Source organism: Pseudorasbora parva, chromosome 16 (assembly GCF_024679245.1).
Source record: "Pseudorasbora parva isolate DD20220531a chromosome 16, ASM2467924v1, whole genome shotgun sequence".
NCBI classification, from domain to species: Eukaryota; Metazoa; Chordata; class Actinopteri; order Cypriniformes; family Gobionidae; genus Pseudorasbora; species Pseudorasbora parva.
The window spans coordinates 17529558-17556965 of NC_090187.1; the positions used below are offsets into that span (position 1 = coordinate 17529558).

Genomic DNA, 27408 nt, shown 5'->3' on the forward strand with positions numbered 1-27408 from the left:
GATTCAATCTTTTTGTCAACATGTTCTCTTTCAATTAGGACTGGTTTTATATTATTGTTTGCATCTGAATAATCATAGGCCTCATTTATTTGAGAGTAGGCATTTCATTTTTTGAGTATTTTTTTTTAAATTTTTGACTAATTTTAGAAATATTAAATCAAATCTGAAGAAAATTGGTATTGTTAATCACACTAGTCTACTCTAATGTTTCACCAGGAATTTTGTTTTGAAATTTTTATTTTGTAAAAAATATGGCACATAGTCACACTTGTGGTGTTCCCGGTCAAAATTACCGGCCTTTAAAAAATAGCTTATAAATCACTCATTATACCATATTTTCACCCAATCTTGGATTCAATCTTTTTGTCAACTTGTTGTCTTTCAATTAGGACTGGTTTTATATTTCAGTTTGAATCTGATTAATCATGGACCTCATTTATCTGAGAGTAGGCATGGTCAAAAATGGTCACAATAGCCGACCATTGAAAGTGAATGGGAGAGCTAGCAAACATCGAGCCCTTGGACCTGTGCATGTATCAATACATTTATACACACGCTACCCAGACACACACACTTTAAAACACACAAACTTTGAGTATTAAACAAATTATTTTCCACAGAGAGAAATTTGATCCTACCCTAACCTGCATCTAACATACATTTATCCATCTGACATTACCACAGACACACACACACACACACACACACACACACACACAGGCTGTGACTGCAGTGATAAATAATCACTGCAGCAATAATTATTAAAAATAATTAAAAGGCTTCAAAATAATCTTTCTTTCATGTTCTTGTTTCATCACAGCTTCCAGACAAAATATTATGACATTTTGTTTTGGAACTGTGAGGTTCTCACACAGAACTAGACAATATTTACAATTTATATATGCCTGTGCTATCGCATGATGTATATTTGTATAAAATGGTACATTGTCACACTTGATTAGCCTGTCTGAGTCTGAATTCCACATCGACAGAAAAATTTGGAATGTCAAAAATCTCTGGCCATGGATTGTGTCTTGTAGATAAGCTGTTTGTGGGCAGAATCACTTTATCATCGGAAATACAAGAGTCATCAGACATGCTGGTGGTTGAGGCGGTAACCAGCAATGGGATTACCTTCACTGTCGCTCTTGAAGCTGGTAGGTCGGCTATGTCTTCAAGGCTGCAGAAGGCATTGTCAAAGTCTGAATCTTCATACATTACATTGAAGTCATACTGCAGGTCGCATTTTTCTTTGATTTTTATCTTCAGCTCTTCAACAGTTTTGGGTTTTACATCCAGTGACAACGTCCTTATGTCCTGTTCAGTTAGGATGAGTCTTACTTTATAGCTTTCCATGGTCCTAAAAAAAAGAAAAAAGAAATTCTCTTTAGTGGCCATTTGATGTATTGTAATTCAGCACAGAATGTAACGCTTCAGTGTCACATACACATTGCCTTTTACTCAGTAGGCAGATAAGGGGAAAACATCATTAAGCTCAGACAGATGGGTCACTGTAAGACACCTTGCCCCACCAAAGTACAATTCATCAATTCATAAGAACGCAAATGTTCAATATACCAGGAGCTCAAAATCCTGCAGACCAACATAATTTCTGTGTTGATAACAACAATGTGTGTTATTTGTCTAAACTCTGGAAGACCTGAGCAACTGCCAACGGACACGATCATATCTGCACAGTATTTCACACTATGAACACATGCAGAGGATGTAACCAGCACTGAAGATTGCTTGCCATATTGCTGATGCAGTGAACTCTGAACATTCTCAGGGAAGGATGTGACCATAACTGATCTCACTTTATCAATTTCCAAAGGAGATTTGAAGAATGTTGAGGAATCCAAATGGAAGGCCATCATTTTTTGGTGTCTTACAGCTAAGGTAAGTGCTACATTCTTGAAATTGCATGTGTCATGCACAACTGTCTTGAAAAATTAGTGCTTCCCTTCAAACCTCATTGTCCACACATCTACTAGAGGGCCAAAGATTTTTATCATTCGAGGATAGTGTTCAACGAAGTGAAGTTAATAAACGTAATTTCGGGAGGAGTACGCCCATCTAATCTTTCAATTAATACCAAGGTATAAAACCAGCAGCTTACCTCTTCCCCTTTTTGGTTCCTGAGGCATCCCTCCTCCTCCCCTGCTCCTCCTTTTGTACACCGTGGTTGAGGAGAGATCCCTGACACAAGTGTAAAGCGCTTTGGGTGTACAGTAGTACATATGAAAGCGCTATATAAATGACTCATTCATTCATTATTTTATTCATTCAATTTGCCTGTTATAGGGGGGCAATCGGAGCTCGGGTAGAATATCCTCTCCGAGCCCCTCTATAGCAGACAGCAAGCCAAATCTGTTTACCACTTTCACTAAGATTATATGGGCACACAAACTCGTGAAATGATGTTTGGGACGAAGTCTGTGTTTTGGAAAAGTTTTCAGCAGTAACTCACGATGTTCTGAGATTTTGCTCTCCAAGAAGTGTACTAACTCTTCAGTAAAGTGTGCTGACATTACCAACTCCAGTGTATCTTTAAGAAGCATCAGTATCTCCCATGATTGGTCTCCTTCAGGGGTATTGTAGCCTATCATCAATGGAAGCAGCCTCAGCAGAGACCAATTTTCATGGCCATTTCCCCCAGTAGTTCCCCTAGAGAAGGAAGTTTTTGGAATGATCTGTGGTTTGTCAGCTTTATCAGAAAATGTGTAAGGGAACTGCCATATAGCCCTGTTCAAAGACTCCAAAGAAATATATTTTTTGGCAATCAAATCCTTAAGGCACAGTGGCAATTCTGCTGGTACTATACCCTCCAAAAAATCATGGAGAATGTCAGCTGGGAAACCATTCACCACATGAAAGTGTGTACATTTTTCCGATAGTGGACATCCTCTTTTTACACCATTATGTTTTGTCATAGTATGGTCATGGGAAACCTTGTGCACATGTTTTTCATGGTTCTCTCTTGTCCTTGGCTGGAGTAGACCAGATCTGAACTCCTTATCTTGAATGTCATCTTGTTTACACATACAAAACCGACTAAAGTAATCCGCAGCAAAACTCTCCTGGAATCCTGCCAAAGAGTTAGCCCCCAAGTTGTCAGCTGCCACATACAGTACAGTGCCTTTAACACTTCCTGCTAATCGTTCAACATACACACCACTTTCCTCAAGACTTGCAATGTCCTGAATGAGAGGACGAAGAACTTCATGATAGCCATGCTCTTTTAGAGTGTTAACCTTGAACAAAAAGTGCAAGTTGGATTGAGTGAAGAGCTGACCGATACTTGGAATCAATATTAGCAAATACCCAATATATGGCACATAGTTTGTGTTTTTTTTTTTTTTGGAGGTTCCAATTGGATTAGCAACTTCAAAGTCATCCATGTATAGACCAAGGGCAATCCTATATTCTTCCTCATTCAAAATAATATTTTCTTTGAAATGAGAGCCATCTCTGAATGAGTAGTATCTTTCAGGTGAAATCCCCTCTGCATGCAGCACCTTATGCAAAATGTCCTTATTGTTTAACAATGTCTTCAACATTTTCAGTATGGGGACATACACAAATGAGTGATCTTTATCAAGAGCAAACTCATCTGGCATAACAACTGGAAATTCTCGCAGCATATAAAATGCTCTCCTGCTAGCTGTTGACAGGGATCCTTCTGCACTGGTACATTTCAGCAGGACATTACTTTGTGACACTACACTTACAATGTCATTTACTATGGAATTATCCATATCACTACAGTGCTGACTGATAATTTTCTGGACAGCATTTTGTACCCATATGAAAAAAACCTATATGGTTCATATATGCGACCATATATGTTCCTTACTTAAATCAGTCAGAATTATCTTATATGTTTAATGTAAGTCCCATATATGTCATTGTGGCAAGGGGGGCGTGGTTCAGCGAGGTCTGCAGCGGGAGAGAGAGCCGCGGGACAAGCGGTACGTGAGTGGGTTGGAAGCCGATTAATAACACCTGTCTCTTGTTCTAGTAATGAGCGCGGAGAGGGGATAAAGCATCAGTGGAACCGGAGATCGAGGAGAGAGAGAACCCGGACGGTTGATGCCAAACCCCCTGTTCAGAGACTGAGTAACCGGAAGCCGGAAGTGCCGACCCGGAAGTGATCGAGAGATCGTGTTTATGAGATTTCACACATGAATGTGTGTTGATGAGTTATTGAGAAAATAAAGAGACAAGCATCAACCGTCCAGCCGACCCCGTGTCCTCTTCCTTCCTCCTTATATCGAACTTTACTACAGTGGTGCCGAAACCCGGGAGGAAGTAGGACCGCGCCGCCGCCATGACTACACCAACGCCCTCCGCCACGCCGTTTGCGGACATTATCACCTCTCTCGCGGCCCTCCACCAGGAACAACATCAGTCCATGCTGGAGCTGCGGGCGGACCAGGAGCGCCGATTCGAGGCCATCGTCCGCGGCCAGCAAGAGGACCGCGAGAGGTTCCGGAGCTGGATAGACCGGGAGGTTCGCACCGAAGCCGCCGGGCTCGCCAGCGCACCGGTCCACGTGCCCCTACACAAGATGGGGCCACAAGACGATCCCGAGGCCTTCATCGATCTGTTTCAGAAAGCAGCGGAGGCCTGCGGGTGGCCCCGGGCACAGTGGCCGGTGCGCCTTATTCCACTGCTCACCGGAGAAGCCCAGGCGGCCGCCCAACAACTGCCGGTGGCGAACCTCCTGGATTACGAAGATCTGAAGAGGGCCATCATCCAGCGGGTCGGTCGGACCCCCGAACAGCACCGTCAGCGGTTCCGCTCGCTGGAGTGGGGGGAGACGGGCCGGCCCTTCGCGATGGCCCACCAGCTCCGGGACGCCTGCCGCAAATGGCTATTGGCCGGTGGAAGCGACGTGGACCACATCGTCGATCTGGTGGTACTGGAGCAGTTCATCACTCGGCTACCTAAGAAGACCGCCGAGTGGGTCCAGTGCCACCGGCCCACGTCGCTGACGACGGCCATCAACCTGGCGGAGGACCATCTGGTGGCGTGCCCGGGGGTCGGCGAACCCCGACTAACCTCTCCCTCTCTCTCTCCCCCCTCTGTCTCTCCTTCTCACCCTGTCCCTCTCCCTAGGTCCCGCCCTCCAGGGCCCCCTCGCATTCCCCCCAGAGGTCGGGGTGGAATGGGCCCAGGGCAGTACGGGAGTTCGAGGGCCCCGCCCAGGGGGGCGGGGCTGCTGGGGTCGGGCGGGGATAACGGTTCCGGTTCCACCCCCCCTCCACGCTCATATTCCAACCCACTCCCCGCCGCAGGGGCGGCGGGCAGGCCTGGGCTGGCCTGCTGGCGGTGCAGCGACCCGGACCATTTTGTGGACCGATGTCCAATGATGGACATCGGGACAATGATCCGGGTCCCGGACGTTCAGCGGACCACCCCTGATCAAGCAGGAGAGTACCAAGTTCCTGTGAGTATCAAGGGGGGTACATATCAGGCCTTGGTGGATTCAGGATGTAACCAAACCTCGATCCATCAAAGCCTGATGCAGCCTGGGGCATTGGATACAAGCCGCATGGTTAAGGTGCGGTGTGTGCACGGGGATGTGGTGGAATATCCGGTTGTCCCAGTCACGATACAGTTTAGGGGAGAAAATCATAGTGTTGAGGTGGCGGTTAGTCCCCACCTCCGGCATCCGCTAATTCTGGGGACGAACTGGCCCGCTTTTCCGGCGTTATTGGGGTCGATATGCGCGGATGCCGCTTGGGAGAACAAGGCTAGGAACGGGGCGGTGCGGGTGCAGGTTGGCGAGACTGATACGGGACCCTCGGGAACTGCTTCAGAGGAACCGAGCGGGGTCGAGAGACTGATTCTCTCGGACCGCGATGACTTCCCTCTGGAGCAGTCTCAAGACGATACCCTAAAACATGCTTTCCAACAGGTCCGCACAATCGACGGTCAGTCCCTTCAACCCGCCTTGCCCGTCACGTATCCTTATTTTGCCATAATTAAGGATAGGTTGTATCGAGTGACCCAAGACGCTCAGACAAAAGTGGATACAACCCAGTTGTTAGTACCAAAGAGCCGCCGGGAAATGCTTTTCCAGGCGGCTCACTCTAACCCAATGGCGGGCCACCTGGGACAGGCGGCCACGCTGAATCGTTTAATGACCCGATTTTTTTGGCCAGGCATTCACGACAATGTGCGCAGGTGGTGCGCGTCTTGTCCTGAATGTCAGTTGGTGAATCCCCTGGCCTCCCCAAAAGCGCCATTGCGCCCCCTTCCATTAATGCAGGTCCCCTTCGAGAGAATTGCGATGGACCTCATCGGGCCATTAGAGCGATCCGCACGCGGACATCGTTTTGCGCTAGTTATCGTGGACTACGCAACACGATATCCGGAAGCAGTGGCTCTCCGCAACATCTCGGCGAAGAGTGTTGCGGACGCACTGTTTCGTTTAATCTCCCGAGTGGGGATTCCGAAGGAAATCCTCACTGATCAAGGCACGGCGTTTATGTCACGCACGCTAAGCGAATTATACGGGTTATTGGGCATCAAATCGATTCGGACAAGCGTCTATCACCCACAAACAGACGGCTTGGTCGAACGATTTAATCGCACTCTTAAATCCATGATCCGTAAATTCGTACAGGAAGACGCCAAAAATTGGGATCGGTGGTTAGAACCCCTCTTATTCGCTGTGCAGGAGGTCCCGCAAGCCTCCACGGGGTTTTCCCCCTTCGAGCTTCTCTACAGACGGCAGCCCCGGGGGGTGCTGGACGTCCTACGAGAAACTTGGGAGGAGGGGCCTTCTTTGGCCAAAAACGAAATTCAATATGTGCTGGACTTGCGAACAAAACTCCACACCTTGGGGCGGCTATCTAGGGAGAATTTGTTGCAAGCCCAGGACCGCCAAAGCCGGTCGTATAACAGGGGTACGAGACTACGCAAATTCACACCGGGAGAGAAAGTGCTCGTATTACTCCCTACATCGAGCTCTAAATTAATGTCGAAGTGGCAGGGGCCGTTTGAGGTCGCACGACAGGTTGGAGACCTCGATTATGAAGTGATACGGTCCGATAGGAACGGGGCACGGCAAATATATCACCTCAATCTCCTGAAGAAATGGAATGAGGTCGAATCAGTGTTGTTGGCGACGGTGATCGGGGGAGAGGATGATCTCGGGCCAGAGGCGAGCATCAAAGCACAATCGGTCGCACTGGCCCCTGGGGGAGATCACCTCTCACCGTCCCAACTCACTGATCTCTCAAAACTACAGGCGGAATTCGCCGACGTGTTCTCGCCCCTACCGGGACGTACCGACTTAATTCAGCACCATATCGAGACCGAGCCGGGCGTGGTAGTTCGCAGCCGGCCGTATCGTTTACCTGAACACAAAAAAAAAGTAGTTCAGGAAGAATTAGGGGCAATGCTCGATATGGGAGTAATAGAGGAGTCCAACAGTGACTGGGCGAGCCCGATCGTTTTGGTCCCTAAAACCGACGGCTCGGTCAGGTTCTGTGTGGACTACCGCAAGGTGAACGCAGTGTCGAAATTCGACGCGTATCCAATGCCGCGGGTTGACGAGTTGCTTGATCGGCTGGGCACGGCTCGATTTTATTCGACATTGGACTTAACGAAGGGCTATTGGCAGATCCCCTTGTCTCCATTGTCCAAAGAAAAAACAGCCTTCACCACGCCGTTCGGATTGCACCAATTCGTCACGCTTCCCTTCGGCTTGTTCGGGGCACCCGCTACCTTTCAGCGCCTCATGGACAGGATTTTGCGTCCCCATGCCGCATATGCTGCTGCCTACCTGGACGACATCGTGATTTACAGTCACGATTGGCAGCGGCATATGCAGCATGTCCGGGCGGTCTTGAGGTCGTTGAGGGGAGCGGGGCTCACGGCCAACCCGAAGAAGTGTGCAATTGGGCGGGTGGAGGTAAGGTATCTGGGCTTCCACTTGGGTCATGGGCAGGTGCGTCCCCAAATTGATAAGACCGCCGCAATTGCGACCTGCCCGAGGCCCAAGACCAAAAAGGAGGTAAGGCAGTTCTTGGGGCTGGCGGGATATTATAGACGGTTTATACCAAATTATTCGGACCTCACCAGCCCTCTGACTGACCTTACTAAAAAGGGGCTACCAGATACGGTCCAATGGACGGAGCCGTGCCAGCAGGCCTTCACCCGAGTTAAGGCTGCTCTATGTGGCGGGCCGCTTTTACACTCCCCTGACTTTTCTCTCCCTTTTCTGTTGCAGACTGACGCGTCGGACAGGGGGCTGGGCGCAGTCCTGGCCCAGGAGGTGGAGGGGGGAGAGCGGCCGGTGCTGTACATTAGCCGTAAGCTCTCGAAGAGAGAGGCTAAGTACAGCACCATCGAAAAAGAGTGCCTTGCCATCAGGTGGGCCGTTCTCACCCTCCGCTATTACCTTCTGGGGCGGGAGTTCACCCTCTGTTCGGACCACGCTCCTCTCCAGTGGCTCCACCGCATGAAGGATACCAACGCGCGGATCACCCGTTGGTATCTAGCTCTTCAGCCTTTTAAGTTCCAGGTGGTCCACAGGCCGGGTGCTCAGATGGCTGTGGCCGACTTCCTCTCCAGAAATGGGGGGGGGGGGGGGGGGGGGGGGGGGCTGCAGGCCGGACGGCTCCCCGGCCTGAGTCGGGCGGTGGGGGTATGTGGCAAGGGGGGCGTGGTTCAGCGAGGTCTGCAGCGGGAGAGAGAGCCGCGGGACAAGCGGTACGTGAGTGGGTTGGAAGCCGATTAATAACACCTGTCTCTTGTTCTAGTAATGAGCGCGGAGAGGGGATAAAACATCAGTGGAACCGGAGATCGAGGAGAGAGAGAACCCGGACGGTTGATGCCAAACCCCCTGTTCAGAGACTGAGTAACCGGAAGCCGGAAGTGCCGACCCGGAAGTGATCGAGAGATCGTGTTTATGAGATTTCACACATGAATGTGTGTTGATGAGTTATTGAGAAAATAAAGAGACAAGCATCAACCGTCCAGCCGACCCCGTGTCCTCTTCCTTCCTCCTTATATCGAACTTTACTACAGTCATACACAAAATCAGACCGTTTATGGCCCATTTCATACTAAAAAACACACAGAAAACTTTTGGGTCATGTATGAATCCTGCAAAAATCTTATATGAGTTTTACATGTAAACTGTATGCAATGGTATATGGTATTAGTAGAAAATACATGATATTCATATACAAATCATATAAAGTTCTTATACTGAATCATATGCTAGTCATATAGGATTTATTTATATTTTGTGTCATTTGTTTATATGGTTTTTATACAGATTTCATATTTTTTTAATAGGGAAATGGTGTGTTAGCTCTTCAAGTTTATATAATATACATATAAACTACATATAAAAATCATACATGATTTCAGTCAATATTACATCTCTGCATATACTAACCATATATGATTTCAATCAATGACATACACAAATTTGTGATGGAAACACTTTTATTTCAACACAAAATAAAATAATCAAATTATACTCCACATGAGTAATTTACAATTCCAACTTGATAGCAAACTGAACTTTGCTCAGGAAAAAAACAAAACCCAACAAACAACAACAAAATACACTGAACACAGTGTCATGGCCATCAATCAAAGATAATGAACGGATTAGTTCACCCCAAAATGAAAATTGACTGATAGTTTACTCACCCCCATCTCATCCAAGATGTTCATGTCTTTATTTCTTCAGTGGAAAAGAAATTACGTTTCTTGAAGAAAACATTCCAGGATTGTTCATCATATAATGCTTTTCAGTTGCAACCAAAATGTTGAAGGTCCAGATCAATGCCGTTTCAAAGGGCTTCATAGCCTCTGCGTGATCTCAGATGAGGAATAGGGTCTTATCTAGTCAAACGATCTGTCATTTAAAAAAATGAATATACTTTTCAACCTTAATTGTTCAACTTGCTCAGCTCTGCGAGGTGCCAAGGATGACGTAATCACGTGGAAATGGTCACATAGACGTAGGCAGAAGTCCCGCCCTCGTGTCTACGAAGCGCTCATGTGAAGACTAATACAAACGCCCTTTAGCAAAAACACTCAATTTTCAACTTCAAAATCATCCAGTATCGTTGTTTTATATTATTTTTATTTGCTAGAGGGCATTTGTATTAGTCTTCACATGAGTGCTTTGTAAACACGGAGGTGGAACTGCATTGATTTGGACCTTCAGTATTTTGGTTGCAACTAAAAACCATTATATGATGAAAAATCCTGGAATATTTTGTTCAAAAAACTGAATTTCTTTTCGACTGAAGAAAGAAAGACATGAACATCTTGGATGACATGGGGGTGAGTAAATTATCAGGACATTTTAAAAAATCTTTTAATGAAGGCCTTCTGAAGAGAAGCTATGCATTTTTTATTAAAAAAATATCCATATTTTTGACTTTAGACTAAAATATCTATCTTCTGGCAGTCAACTGTGCGTGTCTACTTAGGCCAAAAGAGTGACCTCTGACCCGAAGCATGATGTATTGATGAATGCGGATATGCAGAGAATAGAGGAAAACAAAACACTGGTCACGAATTTGAATTTAAAGAGGATTCGATAAAAGAGAAGCGCTTGATTTTGTTGCCCAGAGAGACGTTGAAGCTAATGCTACTCCTACATCGCATCACTCGGATCACTCTCTGGTCCCAAGTCATCTGCCATGAGCTGGTTATTGGAACGACATGAGGGTCATTTTAACAACATACATTTTTGGGTGAACTAAACGTTAAAAATTGACAAAGTTTAATAAATACTGTAATAATGTATTGCTCATTGTTAGTTCATGTTAGTTAATACACTACATTAAAGTCTCATTTGTTAACATTAGTTCAAGTCTTACAACTCACATTACATAAACTTCTTCAACACTTCCCCTTCAGAACTGAACCAGTCCTCATGGGATGAACCAGTCTGTGGCTGAACCTGTTCTTCTTGCGTGGTCTTCAAATGTTTTCATGAAGATCTTTCTGTGGAAGAAAAAGAAAATCTTCTTGACCACCCCATACATGAATATTAGAAACACGTTTCATTATAATGTTTTTTCCAGTATAACAATATATTCTTATACAGTTACTAACTTTCTATTACAAAATTGTAATATTGTACATCATTTAGATTCATATATGTTGCAGTTACATGAATGCAAATTATAGAAGTTTATATTTTAGCTATATTTTAACTACATTACAGCAATTTGCAAACTCAAGTTCACTAAAACATTAGTGAATTGGCACAAAATAGACTATTAATGATGACAAAAGGAACATACCGGTAAACAAATCACATTACATTTATTCTAACCTTTGCGTTTTGTCAGTGTCACACAGCTTTCACTGTGTCACACAATCGTTGTATAACGTTATCTATGCAAACCATGAGCTTTAGGGTTTAACTTAGTTACCAAATTACATAGTTAAACAACTAGAATAGTTGTGTTTTACATTTGATCATTTAGCAGACGTTTTTATTCAAAGGGACTAACAAATGATGAGACCAATCATATAGTTTAATAACTTTAATACAAATATAAGCATTTTTCACTTGTTTTTGCACATTAAATACTTGTAATTTAATTTTTGCACGTGCGCGCAGCATAATTAGGCTTAACGTTACCTAACACTACGGTGGCACTGACATGATAACAGAAACGAACAATTTACTAATCTTTTAGCAAATCTTGCGATTAAATAAGTTAACATTTGCATTGAGAACGACATGACAAACACAAATCTTACCTGGAGCTCGACACTTCGCGGTCCCGCTGGGAGGCAATCATATCACGGAGACAACAAGAACCCGCGATTCAGAGTCCTGCAACGGGTCGGGTACCCGCGGGTATCCGCGGGTACCCGCAAAAAAGTGTCTAAAACGGGTGGATTGTGACATTTATAAAATTCACGGGCGGGGATGCGGGCGGATAATTAACTCTGTGCGGGCGGGTAGTTGCGCGTATGGGCGGATGAAAAATATGTGCAATATTTCTGTGGCAAAGTGAACGAGAGAGAGAGAGAGAGAGAGCGACAGCGAGACCAGGGCGTGATTGTGAATGAGCGTCACCTGCGAGCCACACCGGTCTCGAGTCCTCTGAGGGAGCTCGGAAGCATATAAGGACGAGAGATCACCAGACCTGGATTTGACGTTGAGTTGTTTACTTTTTATTATGTGTGTGCGCTTGGCAGATGTCTATGAGGGGCTGCCCACGTTACTTTCGTTTTGTTTGGTTAAAGTCTTTTAAATGTTCGCCGGTTTCCGCCTCCCTCTTCCCCCATCGAACATATTGTAGGCTTTTACAATTTCTATGTTCAAATTATCATTAGCCTACACACACACGCAACAACGATATGCCATTTGACCCATCACGTCACCATCACTGCGACATTGAAACCTTTGTTGATGCCTCTCGTAGCGCGGATGAAGCGATCGAGCGTTGCAGGAGTAGCAATGGATGAAGTAAAAGTAAAGTTGGTGAGTGGAGTAGCTAAAAATGAAATTGTTGACAATGAGTCTTTAAAGGCACTTTTGCCTGTTTCATTAGCCCATTCATGACGCTGTTGATGTTGAGAGAGGGGCAGGATACAAAATAAAGCATTTTAATTTGAATGTTTTAGCGTGTGTGATTTATTGCGGGCACGGGTCGGGTAACGGGCCAAATATTAACGGGTCTGGGCGGGTACGGATTTAATTTTGATATTTTCACGGGTCACGGGTCGGATCTGGTGCTAAACCTTGCGGGTACGGGCGGGGGCGGGTCTCCAAAAATGGACCCGTGCAGGACTCTGCCGCGATTGATTTCCTCCTGGCCGCGGCGCGGTGACGCATGCGCAGTTTGCGATGACAGAACTAAGGCTATTTTTGTTACAGAAATCTTCATCGTCTAAGCCTAACGCTTAGAGTGAGTGTTTAATTATTATTTTTTTTAATATTGTTGATTTTGCTGTTAACAAATAGTTTGTATGGGTAGAACATTACGAAACAAATATATGGGAATATACTGCAATTATATGCAAAATAGCCTATATTAAAGGAAATATAAAGGAATAAAGGAAACTAAAGCCTTTTTTAATATAGCTACTGCAATGTATGCATATTGACTTTATTTATAAAATATGGCTATATTTTAACACATTCAATATTTAGTAATTAAGATATAAATAGTATTACATGTAATATCCATTAAGTTGTATCCTTTATTGTGTAGCCTTACTGTATATTGAATTTCCCATATTAATGTGAATGCATGTAGACACATAAACACTTTTACAGAATGAGTTACAACAAATTTCTACTTCCCATCATGCTTTACTTCTGATTTAAAGGAGGTTAAATGTTAAAATTAATTGTTATTTCATGTGTTTTGCTCAATTTAAAAAAACTGTAAAACTGTTACTTTTATTAACAATAATGTCGGTGCACTTTTCAGCAGTTACAGCTCTTTGCTTAATATGTAGGAACATGCCAGTGTGCTTGACTTGTGTTATTGTTAACTGTATGTGTGTGTGTGTATATATATATATATATATATATATATATATATATATATATATATATATATATATATATATATATATATATATATATATATATATATATAAAACCCTTTGTAATTGTTAACATTTTCATAAGTAACTGTAATATAATAGCACTTTCTCAGTAACGGACTACAGTTCCTTTTATTTTGTAATATATATTATTTTGTTCAATATATTTTTGGGTATATCATCACATGCACATCAAATAAAATGACATACATTATGATATATAAGTAAATATATTGTCACATAATTTTCTAATTGAAAGCAGCAATTCCTCATGTATTATTAAATATTGTAATATATTTATCCTGTATATTTTTAATATGCAGTTAAATAATTTAATATATTTATCATTCACATATATAAGGAAATATTTTCTTTGTGTTAGGGTTACCCATTTTTATTCGTTTTACTTGCTAATTAATTTACTAAAGTAAAATCTCACTGATTTGCAGGGGTTGTATTTAACACAATCCAGCATATATATTTTTTTACAGTGTAGGACATATATGACTGAAAATACATGAATATTGTACAATTTGTATATGTGGTTTTTGCAGCATATATGATCCTTATAGTTTTCTGTTGGAACATATAAGAATCACATATGTTTTTAGCAAGACTTTTCCATATGGGTAGTAACGGCTGTGAAAGCATTTGGATCTGATTAATTTGCTGGATTACTTCTTGTGCAGCGCTTTCAGATATGTGCAGGATTGCTTGCTTTTTCAAAAATAATGAAGCCAGGTTACGTTCCGGCTGAATTTCTAAGTCCTGCATTTCATCTACAGACTCTTCACACTCATCATCCTGTAAAGGCAACTCTTCGTCCACTTCAGTCAGTTGATCTGATTGTTCAATGTTTGAAAGTATTGGACCTTTAAATTGGGTTGTAGCACTCCCACTGTGTACTCTCAAACTGACAGCCTTCATATGAGCATGAAACGCTTTGTTTAAGTTTTAAATGGCTGCGTAAATGTGTGAAAAACTCAGCTTCAGTGCAGGGCTGCACATACTCGCATAACTGGCAGTGAAACACAACTTTGGGTTCACTCTTTTGTCTGTCTGATTGAGAGTGCCAAACAGATAAGTGCACTTTGAGTGCATTAAAAGACTTGAAAAAGCACAAGCAATTCATATGTAGACATGGTATTGGCTGCTGTCGAGTGAAGCCTCCATGTTTTAGACGATAATGTTTTAACAAAAGTCCTCTTTTGTTTGCAGTAAAAATACAGTGCTTACAGTTCTACTGCATCTGCAAGAAATTATTTGAAGTGGGCATATATTTAGGGGCCAAGCACCGAAGGTGCGGAGGCACCTATTGAAACCGTTGTCGCACTTTCTTCTTCCGCCATGGAGGTCTATGGCAGCCCATAGAACCGTTTGCGGGAAAGTTGTAACGATTTGACATTCTGATAGAGGGCAGTCCCAACATTAAATACACCAATTTTGGTGTCTCCAACTCAATCCCTCTAGCGCCACCACCTGTCCAAAGTTGCACTCATGTTTATGCTAATAACTTTTGAACCTTAAGGGCTAGAAACAAAATTCTTTTTTCCTCAGATTTCTGAGCTCCTGCCAATCCGAAAGCACCCTATGACGTCATTTCCGACATTATATGTTTCCCGCCATTTTGAATTTCCCCAAAATCCTACTTTTGCGAACTCGTCCTAGACTGTTCGTCTGATTTGCACGAAAATTGAACCAGATCATCTGCAGCCAGTGTCGACAAAAAGTTATGGAATTCAAGTTGATTCGTCAAATCTTTTCCGTTAAACGCGCAAACAAATTTTACGTAGCGCTTGCAAAAACAGACGTATGGCTGTATCTCCGCAACGCTTTATCGTATTCAGACCAAACTTGGTACATGTTGGCACAAGCATGTCTTGAGGCAACCTGCTGCGTTTCGGCGCAGCGCCACCTACTGGCCCGGAGATAGGAAAAATGGCTATTTTTGCTTTTTTTTGCTGAACCGTTTGCCCAAAAATCACAAAAGTGGTCTCGTCAGATTCGAGACGTCATGCCGAGTCAACTGATGTCCAATTTTACCATGTCGGCCATTTTGGCTGTCGGCCATCTTGAATTATGTGCCAAAATGCTGTATTTTATGAACGCATGAACGGATTGTTACGGAACTCTGCATGGGTCATCACCACGATGCCCTGAAGTAGCCTGAGAAGTTTCGAAACAGCGCCACCTAGTTGAGATTTTTTTTAAAAAGTGCTTATAACTTTGGGTGTGGTTGACTTATTTTCACGCGACTCATCTCCTTAGACTCCTGAATCGTTGCCGAGTCCAACGATACCACACTTGCCAGGTTTCGGCGTATGGTTTGTGCACCGTTGTAATTTAGCGCTTTAAGAAAATTAGCCGATATCTTCGAAACCACTGGTCCGATCGAGACGAAACCAGCGTCAGAAGTTCGGAAACATAGGTCGCTAGGCACAGTCGTGAGGCCAAATCTCAAAATTTTGATAGTAAGGGGTAGTAAAATCCAATCAAAGTCAAGCGTCAGGCTGAAACCCTATTGGAACTGTTCATTTCCCCATGATGCATCATTTTCCAGCTAAAACTGCTCGGGCAGACCAAACCGTAAGTCGTAGAGACTTGAAACTTTCAGGGCTGGTAGTACTCACAACCACTGCAGACGTCACCGAAGCCCGCCCCGATCGGCCTGACGGGGGGCGCTACAGCGATCAAAAGTGCGAAACGGCGAGCAAAAGTACGAAACGGCTCATAACTCCTCAACCGTAAGGCGTAGCCTCGAGTGTCTTATATTGCTGGAATCCTTGGCTCGAGACGGACAAAATGCATGCCCCGGATTGGCTCGGAATAGTGGGAAAAAATTCGGGTATTTCGGGTTTTTTGCAAAACCTACTTTTGCCAACTAGTCCTAGGTTTTTGGCCCAACCGGAACCAAACCAGCGCAGCGAGATTCTCTGGAGTCTAATTGTCAAAAGTCATTTAAAAAAAACGGAAATTTGGGTTCCTGGACCCTAAAGGCAGCCAAAACGTTGGAAGGGGGAGTAGCCCCTTTTACTAAATTGGCTAAAACTCGTGAACGGAATGAGGTATTTTCACCAAACTCAGCACGCCTATGTAAGAGCTCATTCTGTGGCCGAGTGAAAAAGGACGTGGGGACCGGCCACTTGGTGGCGCTATAATGGTTAAAAAGGGGTCAAAATGATGTATTTCTATGGAAAATCCCATTAAAGGCCTGAAAGCGGCCCTCTTCCTGCCTGATTGGCATACAGCTTTACGAAATCACGCGTGCGCATGCGTCACGTGACCCTAAAGAGGCTTGCAGACTTTTATGGCCGCCGGGGCGCTTTAACTGTTAAATTGGTGAAAACAAATGCCCTATTATTATCCTATGCAAATTGACATTTAAATGACTAAAAATTGCCTGCTTTGCGCAGAACTTCACCAAATCGGCTGGGCATGTGCGCCGCATTATTGTAAAGACGCGTGCAAACTTTGGCGGAGATCGGGCCATCAGTAGAGGCACACCAGTTTAAAAGGTAAAAAAATAAATAAATAAAAACACCCCATTTTCATGATAAATGAGCTGAAAATGCAAAAATTGACCTTTGACCTCGGCGATGCACATGTCACCAGGCTTGATAAAGTTTTAGCAACCAGCAGCTCAAAACTCAAGTGCTCAAACCCTATGGTCTATTTTTTATATGCCTTTTTATACCCTTTTTATTGCCTTTTTATTAGGGGCCAAGCACCGAAGGTGCGGAGGCACCTATTGAAACCGTTGTCGCACTTTCTTCTTCCGCCATGGAGGTCTATGGCAGCCCATAGAACCGTTTGCGGGAAAGTTGTAACGATTTGACATTCTGATAGAGGGCAGTCCCAACATTAAATACACCAATTTTGGTGTCTCCAACTCAATCCCTCTAGCGCCACCACCTGTCCAAAGTTGCACTCATGTTTATGCTAATAACTTTTGAACCTTAAGGGCTAGAAACAAAATTCTTTTTTCCTCAGATTTCTGAGCTCCTGCCAATCCGAAAGCACCCTATGACGTCATTTCCGACATTATATGTTTCCCGCCATTTTGAATTTCCCCAAAATCCTACTTTTGCGAACTCGTCCTAGACTGTTCGTCTGATTTGCACGAAAATTGAACCAGATCATCTGCAGCCAGTGTCGACAAAAAGTTATGGAATTCAAGTTGATTCGTCAAATCTTTTCCGTTAAACGCGCAAACAAATTTTACGTAGCGCTTGCAAAAACAGACGTATGGCTGTATCTCCGCAACGCTTTATCGTATTCAGACCAAACTTGGTACATGTTGGCACAAGCATGTCTTGAGGCAACCTGCTGCGTTTCGGCGCAGCGCCACCTACTGGCCCGGAGATAGGAAAAATGGCTATTTTTGCTTTTTTTTGCTGAACCGTTTGCCCAAAAATCACAAAAGTGGTCTCGTCAGATTCGAGACGTCATGCCGAGTCAACTGATGTCCAATTTTACCATGTCGGCCATTTTGGCTGTCGGCCATCTTGAATTATGTGCCAAAATGCTGTATTTTATGAACGCATGAACGGATTGTTACGGAACTCGGCATGGGTCATCACCACGATGCCCTGAAGTAGCCTGAGAAGTTTCGAAACAGCGCCACCTAGTTGAGATTTTTTTTAAAAAGTGCTTATAACTTTGGGTGTGGTTGACTTATTTTCACGCGACTCATCTCCTTAGACTCCTGAATCGTTGCCGAGTCCAACGATACCACACTTGCCAGGTTTCGGCGTATGGTTTGTGCACCGTTGTAATTTAGCGCTTTAAGAAAATTAGCCGATATCTTCGAAACCACTGGTCCGATCGAGACGAAACCAGCGTCAGAAGTTCGGAAACATAGGTCGCTAGGCACAGTCGTGAGGCCAAATCTCAAAATTTTGATAGTAAGGGGTAGTAAAATCCAATCAAAGTCAAGCGTCAGGCTGAAACCCTATTGGAACTGTTCATTTCCCCATGATGCATCATTTTCCAGCTAAAACTGCTCGGGCAGACCAAACCGTAAGTCGTAGAGACTTGAAACTTTCAGGGCTGGTAGTACTCACAACCACTGCAGACGTCACCGAAGCCCGCCCCGATCGGCCTGACGGGGGGCGCTACAGCGATCAAAAGTGCGAAACGGCGACCAAAAGTACGAAACGGCTCATAACTCCTCAACCGTAAGGCGTAGCCTCGAGTGTCTTATATTGCTGGAATCCTTGGCTCGAGACGGACAAAATGCATATCTCGGATTTGCTCGCCCTTCAGGCGCCAATTTCGAGATATTTTAGGTTTTTTGTAAAACCTACTTTTGCAAATTACTCCCAGCTTATTTGACTGATCGGAACCAAACCACTGCAGAAATGTTCTCTGGAGAGAGACTATCAATAATTATCAAAAAAAAAAAACATTTTGATTTATGGTTGCTAAGGGGAGCCAAAATGTTTGATGTGACCGGGACCTTATTTAATAAAATGGTTATAACTTGTGAACAGAACGAGATATTTCCACCAAATTAAGGTCACGTGTGAGTGAGGTCAGTCTGAGATCACATGAAAAAAAATCGCAACGATTGATCACTTGGTGGCGCTATAACAGGGGAAAAACTCATGAAACTGGCAATATACGCACCCAAACATTAGTCAGATGAAAATGGGCATTCATTGTCTTTATCCTGGGTGCCATGATAGTCTATGAGGACAATGGCGTATCACAAACAAAGCATACTTCATTGGTGCAATGCCCTGAAGGAGCCTGAGAATTTTCAAGCCAGTGTTTTTCACAGTATTCACCTCATTAGACTCCTGAATCCTTGCCGAGTCCAATAATACCAAACATTCCTGGTTTCTCCTTATGGTTTGTAAAAAGGTGTACTTTAGCACCTAAAAAACCTTTGCGAATGTAGGAAACAGTTAGTCCAATTAAAACAAAACCACAATAGGAAATTCTGAATACTTACATAGGTCAATAGCTAAACAATAATGACCAAAACAAAGCCAAAATTTTGGAAGAAAAAAAAAATCCAATCAATGCAGCCCATGCTCTCAAATATATTTTGCTATAACTTTAAAAGAAAATTAGATATTTACAACAAATTTGACATATATTTATGGACCCCTTTGAGGACACCTAAAAAAGCTATGATATTATATTTTTCCTTAGTTAATTTACCCATGAATGCTCTTTCCCATCGATGATCTAAGTTTATTTGTTTATTTGGATCCCCATTAGCCAATACCTAGGCAGTGACTACTCTTCCTGAGGTCCCAAAAAGTAAAAAATACAAAACTACATTAAAGCTGCAAGAGGAATGAAAGGGTCCTCGCAACTGTGCCACCACTACCTTGTGGTTGTAGGAACACAGAGCACGGTGGGCAATATGCATTTAAGTATATAAAAATAGGAGGACTATATCAATCATTTGTATTTGCCACACTTCCTGCTACTGGGCTGTACTCTGATCAGAGGGTGGACCTGTGCCAGGACATGACCAATGCATCCCTGAAATGTCTGAAGAGAACGTGTCAATTAAACTCTGCCCTGTAAATGCAGACTCGAAAAGACATCCTTATAAACCTGTCTCCGGCACGACAACTGTAATCCATCAAATGATCTTACGAATATCTATTTATCTAATATGACTTCTGAACTGTAATGTTGCCAGTTTAAAAGGTAAAAAATAATCATACACTGTTATACGCAAAATAATAATCATACACTGTGTGTTCGTTGGCCAGAGGAGAACTGGCACCCCGACTTAGCCTGGTTTCTCCCAAGATTTTTTTTATCTTCATCCTGGCCCTAAAGGAATTTTGGTTCCTTGCCACCGTTGCCTTTGGCTTGGCTTGCTCAGTTGGGGACACCTAAATTTCAACTATATTACTGATCTGCCCGCATTGACACTACATGATAATTGAAATTAGCTGCATAACATCACCGTTTTCAACAGAGCAGTTGTACAAAATCTGTTGCATTATTTTCCTGTTAAAACTGTGAAGCTGCTTTGAAACTGGACTTGTTAAAAGTGCTATATAAATAAAGGCGACTTGACCAGCTAGTGGCACTATGAATAACTAAAATTTTGCCGAAACATCAGACTTTGTCAGGATACCACGGACATGTTCAACAAAACTCAAGATCTTTGAAATTTAACATCATTAAGTCTATTAACTATTAGACTGACCAAATATGATGTTGTTGTTTTGGTTCAATCTTAATGAACAGTTAATCAAAGTTTACTCTTGCCCACAGGTGACAATATAACTGACTAAATATTGACATGTAGACCACCATCAGTGCTCGGGCCCTAATTAAATCCACAACAATAAAATGAAACATACAAATCCCATTAAATGTCCCTTCCTTTTAAAACTCATTTTACTTCTTAAAATATGTAATATCTAATAGTAGTTCATTCTATATTTTCATTCCGATCGAGACGAAACCAGCGCCGGAAGTTCGGAAACATAGGTCGATAGCTATACACTAATTCCCAAATCTCAAAATATTGATAGTAAGGGGTAGTAAAATCCAATCAAAGTCAGGTGTCAGTCATTTTTTACGTGTGTTTTTCATACAACTGTTTATAACTCCAAAACAAAATGAGATATTTTCACCAAACTCGACACACATATGTATGGGCTCACTCTGAGGACATATAAAAAATGGATTCTGCCTCTTGGTGGCGCTATAATAGAACCAAACATGAAATTCCCATTGACTTCAATGCAGAATTAGGGTATAAAATGCATATGCTATACTTTACGAATGCACTAGTGTATAATTACAAAACTCGGTATGTGTCTTCCGCTCTATGTCCTGAAGGTACTCAAAAAGTTTTCGGGCAACGCCACCTTGTGTAAAAGTTGTAATAAAGTGTACAAAAATGCTAATAACTTTTGATTAAATTAGCCTATTGCAATGAGACTGGTTATAAATCATTCTATGGCTCATGCCGAGAAGATAGATACCAATTTTTCCCATATTTGGCAAACCTCTCTCCCCTCTATCTTGTTATTTGTTAAAAACCTACTTTTTCAAACTCGTCCTAGACCGTTTGTCCAATTTTCACCAAAATTAAATCGTATTGTCTTCAGACCATGCTGACAAATAATTATGGATTTCGTGTTGATAGGCAAAACAGTTTTCATATACCACTGCAACGCAGTTGAGCTCTGATGCAAAAATGACTCTTGAGGCTGTATCTCTGCAATGCTTTGACATATTGACACCAAACTTGCATGTGTCATTGTCTCCTCAATCTGACTACACCACATCAGTTTAGTAACAGTGCCACCTATTGGTCGAAAATGATAAACCATTAAATCATTATTATTGACTGTATTTAAAATTGTACTGCTTTTTTGCCTAAAATCAACTTAATAATTCTTTAATGGCTCATTGTTGCAGTTGGTTTGACACTTCCAGTCATGCTGGCATGTCTTGTCTTCTTCTTTGCGCTTGGCCCCGACAATTGCTGCTTGCAGCTATATTTTAAGTTGGTTTAGTCAACAAAATATAAAGTGCAGCATAGTGAACACGGTCACAAACTAATTTATTTCTTCAAAAGAAAAGTGTATCAAAGTACACTCACCAGTGTATCAAGACCTGTGCATTGAAGACCACTCAGAAAGCAGCTGCCAGAAGTCTTCTTCTAAAAAAAATACAAGATTCGATTAACAGGAGGTTCTGCTTTGCAAGATTAAACACACATTCCTTGATATTTGCATGTTCTACAAGCATTAGAGAAAATATACCTTTAAATACGCAGCTCTATAAATATGTATTTGTGACTTCAATACAGACATTTTAAAAACAGTACATTTCTTCTGACTACTTTCAGTAATGGTCTGCCAGTACGGAAAAAAAAAAGAAAAAAAAAACTTGGAAAAGAAAACATTCATGTGATATTAACATTGCTTACTTTAACATCACTAAGTTTCATCTTGTTAGAAGATGGCTCATTATATCAACATTGAAATAAAGCTGTTGAGTTTGAGTGAAGAAACCTTTTACAGTGCTTGTATAATATTCTGAATTTAAAAATAATAGTATAATACAGTGAAATCACAAAAAATGTCAAAAACAATGACAAACTTCATCTCTGCATAAGCTGCATGTTACATATAACGTTAACTGTAAATGTGCGCCATTTTAACAGATTTGTAACGTTAATAATTGCATAATGGCATAACTATTAGGTACACAATAAGAAGATCAGCAAAAATTTGTGACAGACAGTAAACAAAACATTAACACAAATGTTGCATGCTTGATTACTTACCTTATTGTTATTTTTCTTCTTGCAAAAACGTAACAAAGCCTCGGATAAAAACGTAGGCAGCCTGTCAACGTCTTGCAACATCTGCAAAATTGACGCCGAGATACGTACAGATGCTATTGCGCATACTCTTAAAAGTGCTGCTACTTCTTCTTCGTTTGCACATTAAACACGCTTTAATGCACTGCTGCCTCTCACTGGTGTAGTAACGTCATTGCATCCTTTGTTACTACTTGCTTGTTTCAAGTAAGTGTCACTAAAACAGTTGAGTAAATTGTTATTTTCACTCTGAAATTGACTGTAACTCAACAAAAAAACTCAACAAAACCTAGTAAGAAGTATGTATTTTATATTACTGAGTAAAGTTAACTAAGAATATGTGAGTCAGGTAAGCTATTAGATTTTACAGTGCATCAACACAAACAACTGCACAATCTATACGGTCCGTTTCAGTTTCAGCCGGCTGTTCGCAATAGTTCCACGGCCTCTTCGACAGTGACTGTTACCTTTCCTCCTCCCACAGGTAAGTATAGCTTATTCTGTTCTTCTTTCCACGCTTCCAACATTTCTGTTCTTTCTGGCTTTTATTCGCTGTTAAATCGAGAAAAGCTATATAATACATTTCTCCTCTGCTATTGGAGCAGACCCAATGCGTGAGGCGGCCTCAGCAAACGGTCCTGCCCCCCCATCTATAATTTCTTCTATGCTATAGGCACAGACCCAATATAGGTGCAGACCCAAGCGTGAGGCTGCCTCCGCAAACGGCTGCTCCCCAAGGTTTCTATTCTCCAACCTTATTCCATCCAGCTTCTGCTTCCTCTACAGTTCCTTGCCTCCTTCTCAACTGAACATTTACATTCCTACTACCTCTTACATTTCCTACTACATCATTACTATGGATCCATCACCTGTCTCCACCAAGCCTCCGCGCCTCAATCGCCCCAGCTGGCTGGTCCCAGTATAGCTCATAAGCCCCGCCCCTCTGTGGTTTCTAATGGATATGAGTTAAACTAAACAATCAAATTACACTTTATATTTTCCAATATGTTTTCTGTCTTTTAAGGCAGTTTTGTCACTATGATTTTATTTCAAGTGTTTGTTTTAAATAAGTTTAGCTTAGTTAGTTGTTTGATGCTATAAAAGTTGTCACTGAGGAACCAACAGACTTTTTGAGGAGAAGAGTGGAGCTTTTATCTTAGTTTCTATATTTCCCAGATTTGGGCATAAATATTAAGAGCATTAGCCCGAAGGTGGACACAGTTCCAACCCCAGCATTGGAATCCTACTGGACAACTTGGAGAGCTTTCAAACAATTTCACTCCTACAACCAACTTGTTTTCCCAAATTCTCCCTCTTTTTCATTTTCTTCATTCATCTCATATCTCAACCAGAGTAAGTCCACCCAATCTAGTACCATCAAACTTTATCTCAGCTGCTTTCAATTTTTAATCTACAACCATCCAAACATCTATGATCTCTAAGTTTTAAACAAGAACACCATCCGTTTCCTCATTAAAAGCAATAAACGGATCAATTTAAAAAAACTGCCTTTTCATTCTTATCTTCAATCTCCCGACATCCATCCAGCAATATCAATATCTTTCCTTCTGTTCCTTTGAGGGAGGTGCAGATCTCCTCACATCTCGACCCACTGTTTTGCTGATGAGAACAACCTTCCTGTCACCAGGCAGTGAAGTTCATTAAAAAGCGTTAGCAGATCCCCACCCACTCTGGTATTTAGGCTTACTTGTATTCACCTCACTTCTTCCGCAATGGAGCAAACACTACCACAGGCCAAAAAAGGACTGCCAGACCATCAATTAAACTACTGGGTTGGTGGTCCTCAGAGGCCTTTCGATTTTACTTTTGTTCAGACCTCAGCCTCATCAAAAACAAGCCATGTTCGCTTGATGCTGCAGGGCTCTGCCAATTTGATACTGCCGCTGCAGTATTTGGCTTTACTAGATATCACCGTTGTAGTCCTTCACTTGATGCCACAGTCCCTCACTTGATGCTCCAGGGCTTCACTTGCCACTACAGTGCTCATCCAGTTTAATGCTGCCACTGCAGTGCCCCTACTATTTAATGCTGGCACTGCAGTGCTCTGTTATTTTGACGCTGCCGCTGCAGTGCTCCTCCTATTTGATGCTGCCACTGCAGTGCTCCTAAAGTTTGACGCTGCCACTGCAGTGCCCCTCCTATTTGATGCTGCCACTGCAGTGCTCTTAAAGTTTGATGCTGCCACTGCAGAGCCCCTACTATTTAATGCTGCCACTGCAGTGCTCCTCCTATTTTGATGCTACAGTGCTTTGCCATTTCGACACTGTGCTCCTCCTATTTGATGCTGCCGCTACAGTGCTCCTCTAGTTTAATGCTGCCACTGCAGGGCTCCTCCTTTTTAATGCTGCCGCTGAAGTGCTCCTCCTATTTGATGCTGTCACTGCAGTGCTCCGCCATTTTGACGCAACCGCCGCAGTGCTCCGCAATTTAACCCTGCTTCACCAATTTGATGTTGCCAATGCAGTGCACCTCCTATTTAATGCTGCCACTGCAGTGCACCTCCTATTAAATGCTGCAACTGCAGTGCTCCTCCTATTTAATGCTGCCACTGCAGTACACCTCCTATTTAATGCTGACACTGCAGTCCTCCGCCATTTTGACACTGCCGCTGCAGTGCTCCGCAATTTGACGCTGCTGCTGCAATGCTCAGCCAATTTTATGCTGCCGCTGCACTGCTCCTCCATTTTGATGCTGCCCATCCAGTGCTCCACAATTTGATACTGTTGCTGCAGTGCTTCTCTTATTTGATGCTGCCACTGCAGTGCTCCACCATTTGATGCAGCCGCTGCAGTGCTTCGCTATTTTGTGACTGCCGTTGCCATGCTTTGCTTGATACTGCCGCTGCAGTGCCCCGCTAATTTGAGACTGCTGCTGCAGTTCCCCACCAGTTAGAGAATGCTGCTGCAGTGATTTGCTTGAAGCTGCTGCAGTGCCCCACCAAATCGAGAATGCTGGAGGCTGCTGCAGTGCCCCGCCAGTTTGAGAATGCTGCTGCAGTGCTTTGCTCGATGCTGCTGCAGTGCCCCGCCATTTTGAGACTGCTGCTGCAGTGCCCCGCCAATTCGAGAATGTTGCTGCAGTGCTTTGCTTGATGCTGCTGCAGTGCCCTGCTAGTTTGAGAATGCTGCTGCAGTGCTTTGCTTGATGCTGCTGCAGTGCCCCACTCAATGCCTGACTGCTGCTGCAACACCTCAACTATTTCATAAACTTTCACAGCAGTTACCTACCTCAATACTGCTACAGTGCCATCTTCCATTCAGTCTATTTAACAATTTTGGAGGGTCTTCTGAAATAATTATGCAGACTCCTCCCGTAATCATGAGCTTTTAAATTGCCATGATTCTTGCTTGCTGTCTATTTCTGCATTCTGTTTTTGGGGGGCAATCGGAGCTCGGGTAGAATATCCTCTCCGAGCTCCTCTATAGCAGACAGCAAGCCAAATCTGTTTACAACTTTCACTAAGATTTTATGGCCACAGAAACTCATGAAGTGAAGTTAATAAACGTAATTTCGGGAGGAGTACGCCCATCTAATCTTTCAATTAATACCAAGGTATAAAACCAGCAGCTTACCTCTTCCCTTTTTTAGTTCCTGAAGCATCCCTCCTCCTCCCCTGCTCCTCCTTTTTACAATTTTGTACACAATTTTGTGGTTGAGGAGAGATCCCTGACACGAGTGTAAAGCACTTTGGGTGTACAGTAGTACATATGAAAGCGCTATATAAATGACTCATTCATTCATTATTTTATTCATTCAATTTGCCTGTTATAGGGGGGCAATCGGAGCTCGGGTAGACTATCCTCTCCGAGCCCCTCTATAGCAGACAGCAAGCCAAATCTATTTACCACATTCACTAAGATTATATGGGCACACAAACTCGTGAATGTATGTTTAGAATTCTGGCATTAAATGTCTTAAGTCATATTAGTTAAATATATATATTCATAAGATCATTTGAAAGATTGGAGTCGTCATGCAGAAGAAGAATTTATTAAGACTGTCATGTCGAGCATTTACAAGGGGGAGTTTAATTGACACTGTCATCATCATATGTCAGAGCTAATTTCCCAGTACATTCAGCATCTGGCTCATATTTGCGATCTCACGCATATTCTCCAAACTCATTTTCAACTAATAATCAACTAATAATCACACCTAATTTAGCAATCAGTTACATCATGTATTTTGTTCATTGTCTTTGTTGTTGAAAACATTTTCACTCCCTTGATGTCTATGACAATAATATGGTGTATTTCCCAACTAGGTTTTATTAAAGGTTGTATTCGCATCATTGTTTCTAGAGACACATATGGCATCTTTACTTCAGATGAGTGGTAATGATAGGGGCCTTTGGGTCAGCCTGTTTTTCCAGGTTCCATCACATCACAGTTCAATGGCAAAAACTTGAGACCAACCACTCTAGGTGCACACAAACATTCAAACATTCTTGCAAACAATAAAAACAATAATATAACTTGCAAAATAATGTAAACATGTTATTTTATTTT

General features: G+C 42.7%; 1 protein-coding gene and 1 long non-coding RNA gene across 2 annotated transcripts; one reads left to right on the forward strand and one right to left on the reverse strand.

The window, feature by feature from the left end:
- Positions 1-870: 870 nt before the first annotated feature.
- Positions 871-22978, reverse strand: LOC137043805 (uncharacterized). The gene is made up of 3 exons (XR_010898570.1): positions 22844-22978; positions 22154-22213; positions 871-1360 (listed from the first exon to the last, which is right to left on the reverse strand). It is a non-coding gene; the product is annotated as an uncharacterized lncRNA (long non-coding RNA).
- LOC137043751 (zinc finger protein with KRAB and SCAN domains 7-like) lies at positions 4571-8984 on the forward strand. Its single transcript, XM_067420169.1, has 2 exons — positions 4571-5452; positions 8778-8984. Exons 1-2 carry the CDS (start codon positions 4571-4573, stop codon positions 8778-8780), a joined length of 885 nt encoding a protein of 294 aa, XP_067276270.1. The 3' UTR covers positions 8781-8984.
- Positions 22979-27408: the final 4430 nt, after the last annotated feature.